This window comes from Tupaia chinensis, unplaced genomic scaffold (genome assembly GCF_000334495.1).
Source record: "Tupaia chinensis unplaced genomic scaffold, TupChi_1.0 Scaffold000113_1, whole genome shotgun sequence".
Lineage (NCBI taxonomy): Eukaryota > Metazoa > Chordata > Mammalia > Scandentia > Tupaiidae > Tupaia > Tupaia belangeri.
The window spans coordinates 2,141,466-2,149,490 of NW_006159577.1; the positions used below are offsets into that span (position 1 = coordinate 2,141,466).

General features: G+C 40.4%; 1 protein-coding gene across 1 annotated transcript in view; it reads right to left on the minus strand.

Annotated features, from left to right (window-relative positions):
• ZRANB1 (zinc finger RANBP2-type containing 1) overlaps positions 1-8,025 on the minus strand; it is an 89,748-nt gene that overhangs the window by 20,303 nt on the left and 61,420 nt on the right. The window contains 2 exon segments of the mRNA XM_027770093.1: positions 3,024-3,106; positions 3,109-3,192. Coding sequence (XP_027625894.1) covers positions 3,024-3,106; positions 3,109-3,192 — 167 coding nt within the window.

An 8,025-nucleotide genomic window follows, 5' to 3' on the forward strand; every position in this document is an offset into this window, starting at 1 on the left:
CCATATAGCCGACAGTGGTTTGAGTCCTGAACCTAGTGGCTTGCACAGCAAATTAAAATACTACTACTAATAAATAAAATAATAACTCTTAAAAAACAAACAGAAAAACAGTATTCTGGGGTGCCCACAGCTTCCTTCAGACTACCTGCAGGGTCTATGACACAAAACCTAAAAAAAACTTCTGCCTCAAGATATGTATCTCCAAATCCAATGTTCTTCTGTTCTCAATCCAAAAGACCTTGGCTCTGTACTGTTTTTGGAGATATATATCACCTTATATCACCCTCCCATCCTTCTGGTCTCCCTCTGGCTTCATTAAATCTGTCCTTTGGAATATCTAACACAAATTCCATTACCAATTTTATTCTTTACCTGGCATAAACCCCTTCCACCTCTTTCACTCTTGCTGATCTATATGTCCCATAGAATAAGGCAGAAGTAACAGCATGTTGCTTTCTAAATTCATCAATAAGACACTGCAGCTTCTATCTGGATTGCTCTCTTGCACTTTCTTGCCCTCTCGTGGATCATTTGCTCTGGGTGCAACCAGCTGCTGCACTATGAGCAGCCTTACGGACAGGTTCACAGGCAAAGTAGTAAAGTCTCCTGACAACAGTCACATGAGTGAGTTTGCAAACAGATCCAGCCTTTTGACAATTATAGCTCTGGTCAACAACCTGCCTTCAACCTGGTGATACCCTGAGCCAAAACCATTCAGCTAAGCCACTCCTGGATTCCTTGCCCTCACAAACTGTGAGATAACAAATGTTTGGGGGTCAGCAGGTGATGTGGTGGTTAAGGCACTGGGTACTCCCAAGTGGTCAACTACGGTTCAAGTCCTGGACCTGGAGGCTTGCTTTTGCACTTTCTCTCTCTCTCGCTCTGTCCCTCTCTGGTCAAATTAAAAATAAATAAAGTTAAATAAAAATAACTTTTGTTAAAAAAAAAAAAAGCTTGTTGTCTCAAGCGGCTAGGTTTTTAGGTAATTTGAGATACTGCAACAAGTAATATAGTGGTATCCAATTATAATTTCACTTGCTCTGGAGTCCAGTGACTTATGACAGCCCTCAAGAACCTTGTAATAGTCCTCTACCAACTTAAAGAGAAACACAAATGCAGCCAGATCTTGGACACCTACGGAAATGAACTCTAACTGTTCCATCCCATGCAGAAACTCTGTGCTGCTCCTTTTCAAATAGGACTTTCTCCCCTTACACTCTATAAACCTGCCTTTTGTCTTCACCATGGCCTTCAGTCCCTCAAACCCTCCCCCCTTTCTGAGTCCATAAGGCCCTCCCACCAGCTTCACTGGAACCTCACCAAAATGAACACAATGGCAAGCCATTTGCTCATGCTTTTATCTGACCTTCATATATTAAACCTCCATACAGTGTCCTATACATTAATGATCCCCAAATATTGACAAAGTTGAATAAACAAGTATGTATACGTATAAACAGAAGATATATACTAACAAAATTTAAATGCACAATCAAGGTGACTCTTTATGCTCTCTTATAATGAAAAAAAAATCTAAATACAGAAGCATCCTGAATAATTCACTTGCAATCTCTGTCATTTGCAACATCCACCTAGTTAATGTAAGCAAAAAACCTCACAATTAACTTAGTACTTCATTATTCCCATCTCCAATTTATCTACTTTGTAAGACTGACTATATTTCTATCCTGTCTCTCAAAACAGCCCGCTTCTTTCCATTTCCACAGCCACTAAACTACTGACAGAGTTCTTGCCAGCATCACTGTGACACCCTCCTGAATGAGCTTGCCCCTCTTGCCAATGCTCAGTAGCCCAAACATAATTTGCTCTTCTCACTCTCCTTCTCCTGTATCTAAAATCTTTCAGTGCCCTCTGAATTATTTTCAAATTTCTGACACAGAAGGAATGTTCTCAGAATAATCTTCTTTTTTACTGCTCTCAGAATAACCTTCAAATTCCAATCCTTTATAATCGGACCCTCTTTATCTCTCAAATCTCCTTTCTCTCAGTCCCCATTTACAGTCTCAACCACACTCAGTTATTTACTAGTCTCTGAATTCACTACAAATAAATACCACGATCACTGGCCCTTGCATAAATAAATGGTTTCCTCAACTACTCTCCCTTCTTCAGATCTTAGCTAAAATGTTACCTGCTCAAAGTAAGAAAGTGAAATATCTTCAGACTCTTTCCTGCGTTCCCACAAGGCATTTGGCACTTAACATGATTCAGGTATACACTGCACAGAATTACCTGTTCATTTCTCTACCATTCTGGAGACTTACTGAAGTCCAATTCCTCATATTGCTATCCCTTCTCAGCACACAATGCCTAGCACAAAATAAGTACTCAATAAAAATTTGTTAGTTGAGGGACCAGCAGTTAGCGTAATGGCTATGTCGCTGGACTCCCATGTAGTTGACCATGGTTCGCGTCCCAGACCGGTGACTTAAAACTTACACCGGGCGCATGTGCATGCGTGCCCAAGATCCTGAGAGGAGAATGGAGGAGATGGGATTGTGGCGTGGCCATCCCCCCTGGGAGGTGATTTCTCACCTTCTGTCTCTCTGTCTCTGTCTGGCGAGCACACGCACCCTATAGCAAAAACCTCTCAAATACAAAAAAAAAAAGTTAGTTGAATGACTGTGGTGTTTTCTTAGTTAGGGTCTCACTATGTCTAGATCCTTCAGTCTCAGCCTCCTGAGTAGCTAGCACTTCCTCCCCACCCCCTAAAAGAGTAGGATGGGAATGAAGCCTGGGCCTCCTATGCAGCCTTAGCCTGTTGAGCAGCAGCATCTAACACACACTGCCATTAAAAAAAAACAAACATAATAATTCAAATATTGTGACAAAATGTCTTGTTTTAAAAACATTATCCTTAAGGATGATATACTATTAAATTCTCTTAAGCTTAAAGTGATCTTTAAAGAGAGGTAAAAGAATCTAGAACACAGAATAACAGGAGAAATATAACATTGAAACTGAAAGTTCAAGAACACATTTCACCAAAATGCCACACTCACCTCTGTAAGCAATATAGCCAGCATATCCTGCCTCTGAAAACGGATAGCCAAGTGAACAAGAGTGTAGCCAACATCAAAGGCAGTACTTCATCTGCAGTGAGCTGCCGTGCAATATCTCCTCCTGATGACTTATAAGCTTCTATGGCAGCTAAATCCCCTTCTACAACCCCTAAAACAAGCATTAAGATAGAAAAGCATTTAATTCTACATTTTCTTCAAAAAGCACAAACCTGTAGCATTCACACCAAACTCTTATTTATTAAGTGTTTCTCTGTGCTTCCTGGATCCTGAGGAATCATTTAAATGATCTGCAGAATATTTTAAAAGTTAGTTTATTTCTCTCCATTGAAAAAAATTTCTTTCTAGAAACAGAACTGCCTACTAGGACACTTACCTTATATCAATTCTGACTCCATACTCTAGTAGGGTTTAAAGGAACTACTGGAATACATTAACTGGATCAATGACAGGCAATCTAGTATGAGAAACAGGACTTCACAGAAGACACTAAGCCCCCTGTTCGGGTCTTGTGTTCTTCCTGACTCTGTAGAAACCGAAGACACAGGTGCGCTTCTAGTTGGTGTCGCTGCTTCTGCCCTTTACACTGCACACTTAAAGTGGAATCAAAGTAAAGGCTGAGTTTTCCGTACTGCTGTTTAGCTTTGAAACAACTTAGAATGATTGAAACCATTTTCACTGGAAGTAAAAAGTTGGCAATGTTTTTTATTTCAGAATCCCTCATAGCAAGTTTTTCTTACACTCATTACGAAATATTAATAACGTCAAAACCGAAACACATGATGACAAAACATAACAAACCAGTTGATGTTAGGAAAATAAAACGAGTATCACTTTTTGAAAATTCATTAAGAAAGTTCCATTCCCAGTGAACCATTTTATCAGTCTTAGCAAAACTTAATCTTAGGTAAAACTAGCAATTCTATTTACTAAGCACTATGGTACAGGAAGGATAATAAACAGCCTTGGCAAACAACAGAAGTGAGGATTAACTTCCAATTTACAACAGGATTAAAAAGAAAAAAAGACTCAGGACTACAGTTTTAAGTGTTTGTAAAGTCATTTCAGGAAAAATTTGGGGGGTAAATGCTATTAGTTGAAAATACTCTTGGTGTGCTTTTGAAAAAAAGCATTTTCAACTCCCATCTTGAATTAGTGACTAGATAAATGAGCTATTAATTACAGTATAACAGATTAGCATAATATCATTTGCCCCCCATTATTAAAGAAAGCAAAGTTTTGAAATGGTAATTTAATTCCCGAATTTACTGAATGCCCATGACACTAGAGAATACTATAGTAGGCAATATGACAAACATAAAAATATGACTCAGATTCAAAAGTCTTTTCAAAATCACATTTGTGAGTCATAAAAGGTCAATTTCAAAAGTTTTCAAACTCTAGGGTCCTAGATTTTTTTCTGCACATCTAGACATTCTCTCCAGAAAAAAAAATTCCCTGCCCTCAAACAAATATACACATTTTTCAGGTTAAGAACCCAAGATATGGAGAATATCTTCTTACAGGCATTTTTATTATTTTCATAGCAATGTAGGGTAATATATTCCTCACTATATACACACAAATTCAGTTGTAAAACCCTCACATTCAACTGCCCCTTTATAAATAGATTCCAAAACATCCTATGAGGTGCTCTAGAGGGGTTGTCAGGGCTAAAATACAAGGTTGGCATGAGACCAGAGGAAATCTTAGAAAGATAAATCTTTCAAAAAGACAAGCACAGAAAGTGCTACTTGAATTAAAAGCAAATCTATGGGAGTCAAAGAGCAACGCTGTGCAAGGAAATCCCACATGGGAAGGTTTCTAGCACAAATCCAGATCACCCTAAGTACACTAGATGCACACTTGCCCATGATTCAGCACTGGGTAAAGCCTGGGGGTAGACTGTGGTGGATCCTGCTGGGAGTGCTGTCTTTCTTGCTCGCGGAATAAACAAACAAACTAATGCAGCAGTACAACCATGCTCTGCCAAGAAGACCCACGTGACAAGGTCGCTGGTTCACACCAGAAAACCTCCCAGAGTATGCAGAGCATGTGTATGACTATGATCTGGGTTAGCTAAGGCTAGGGATGGATCATGGTATCAAGACCCTGTTGGGGGTGTGCATATGCATGCATTCTCTCTCTTGTTCAAGAAGTAAACAGATAAACTTTTTAAAAAAACTATTAAAAATAAATTTTTAAAAAAATCTATGATGGGGCCAGCAGGTGGTGTAGTAGTTACATCACTGAACGTACAGTGGTCCAAGTGGACCACAGTTTGAGTCCCAAACCCAGGGGCTTAAAAATAAGGCTGGGCATGAGTGTGTGCCCAAAATTCTGGGAGGAGAATGGAGAAGGGATTGTGGCATGGCTATTTCCCTGGGAAGTGATTTCTCACTTTCCCTCTCACTATCTCTGTCTCTCTCTCTCCAGCGAGTGCATATGCCTTAAGGGTTAAATGGTTTTCCTTTTTCTAAAAAAAATTTTGCCTAAGGGCACATATGCTTGCCAGAAAGAGACAGAGGGAAAAGGAGAAAGCTCCCCCAATGAAGTCATTACACTGCCATTCTGTCTTCATTTCTCCATTCTGTCCACATTTGGGGCATACACACATATGCACATTCAGCATGTTTTTCAAGCCACTGGGACTGGAATGAAAACTGTGCCGTTACTCATATAGGATCTGGGTCCTTTAACTATGAGGTTACAGAGTTAGCCTAGTTAAAGAGTTTTCTACTGATAATTATTACGTTCAAATACACAAAGAATTCTAAACCTTCTATTTAACTTATCTTAAGAATAATCTAGTAGAGAGACCAGCAGATAGCATAACAGTTACATCACTGGACTCCCAAAAGTAGTCGACTCCAGTTTGAGTCCCAGACCTGGAGGCTTAAAACTCACACTGGGTGTAGGCATATGTTTGTGCGTGCCCAAGATCCCAGGAGGAAAATGGAGAAGGGATTGTTGCCTGACCATGCCCTGAGGGGTAATTTCTTGTTTTCTGTCTGTCTCTCTGTGTTTCCCTGATGAGTATACATGCCCTATACCAAAAATCTTAAAAAAAAAAAAAAAAAAAAAAAAAAAAAGAAAAACTGGTGCTGGTAAATTCTTTCAGGTTTTGTTTATCTGAGAATGTTCTTGTCTTTTCTTCCCACCTGAAAGATAATCTTACCGGGTACAGTTTCTTTCTTTCTTTCTTTCTCTCTCTCTCCATTAGCTGTTATTATTTTTTAAATTTGACCAGAGAGAGAGAGAGAGAGGAAGGAAAAGCAAGAAGGCAAGCCACCAGGTCCAGGACTTGATCCATGGTCGACAATGTAGGAGTCCAGTGCCCTTAATCACTATGCCACCTGCTAGCCCCAGTGTGTAAGTGTGTTCTCAGACTAGGTTAAGTACTATACATAAAGAACTAGATCTCACATGGCTAACTGTCCCAGATTCAGCAGTTTGAAAACACACCGGGTACATGTACATGCATGCTCCAAAGCCCAACAGGATGGAGAAATAAAGGAGAAGGGATTATGTGACCACGCCCACTGGAGGGTGCTTTCTCCTTTTTCCTCTGCCTCTCTAGCTAGCAAATGCACCCTTTGGTAAATAAAAAAGAAGAAAAAAATAAAAAAGAGGTCTTCCAAGCAAAAAGCCACTCAAAGGTCTGATCAATTTACCTGAAGAGATAAGGAGAAAGATTTATACAGCACAAAAGCCTGTGAGTACTTTTTAAATATTTTTTTCCTATTCATAACAGAATGAGTGAGCATGTACAAAAGAAAGAGAGAGAGAGAGAAAGGAAGAGAGAGAAGCAGCCTCTGCAAGGTCTGGTTATGCTGCAATCCCCTTCCTTTGGTCTTCCATCCATTGGATCTTGGGCACTCACACACATACATGGTATGTTTCAGGTCCACCAGGCCAGGGATTCAAACTGCAGCTGCCATGTGGGATCCAGCTTCTCTTGAGCATTACTATAGCCCCAGAGTCAGTCCTGCATGTGTTTATATATTTTTTTGATTTCTCAAAAACAAAATAAAAGAGAAGGTAATAGAAAGCTAAACATAAAATAACTTCTTTTGGTTAGAAAAAGAAAATTTGTAAATCATTATCTCCACTATTTTTATTTAACTCACTATATAGTTTAAGTGCAGAAAAAATCTCATCTTAGAACATTTTATTTGGGGGCAGGGTTGGTTTTTGCTACAGAGCGTACGCGCCTGCCAGAGAGACAGAGGGAAAGCAAGAAATTAGTCCCAGGTGGGATGGCCACACCACAATCCCTTCTCTATTCTCCTCTTGGGATCTTGGGTATGCACACACACATGCCCAGTGTGAATTTGAAGCCACCAGGTCTAGGACTCAAACCATAGTCAGCACGTGGGATCCAGCAACCTAACTGCTACACCATCTGCTGGCTCCTCATCTTTGAAATTCTTAAGAATCCACTTCCTTCCTAACATTTCTGAGCGATTTCTGCAATAAGAAGTTAAATAGCACAGGGTCAACCCATGCCTAGTGGTTAAGGCAGCTGGATCTCACATTGAAAATCATGTGGTTTGAATCCCAGATACAGGAGCTAGCTAAAGAAAACACACTAGGTGTGTATGCACAGAGGCTTAAAATCCCGAAGGCAGGGAGAAACAGAGAGAAGAGATTACCAGATGACCATTTCCCATGAAGGTTACTTTCTCCCTGTTCTCTCCTCAGCCCTCTGGCAAGCACATGTGCAGGCTCAACCCATGACTGGTGGTTGAGGCAGCTGGATCTCACATTGACAAATCTTGTGGTTTGAGTCCCAAATACAGCAGGTAAAGAAAACACACTAGGGGGATCAGCAGTTAAAGTAATGGCTATGTCGCTGGACTCCCATTTAGTTGACCTCGGTTCGAGTCCCGGACCCGGTGGCTTGAACTCACGCCGGGCGCGTGTGCGTGTGTGCCCAAGATCCTGAGAGGAGAAGGGATTGCGGCATGGCCATCCCCTACGG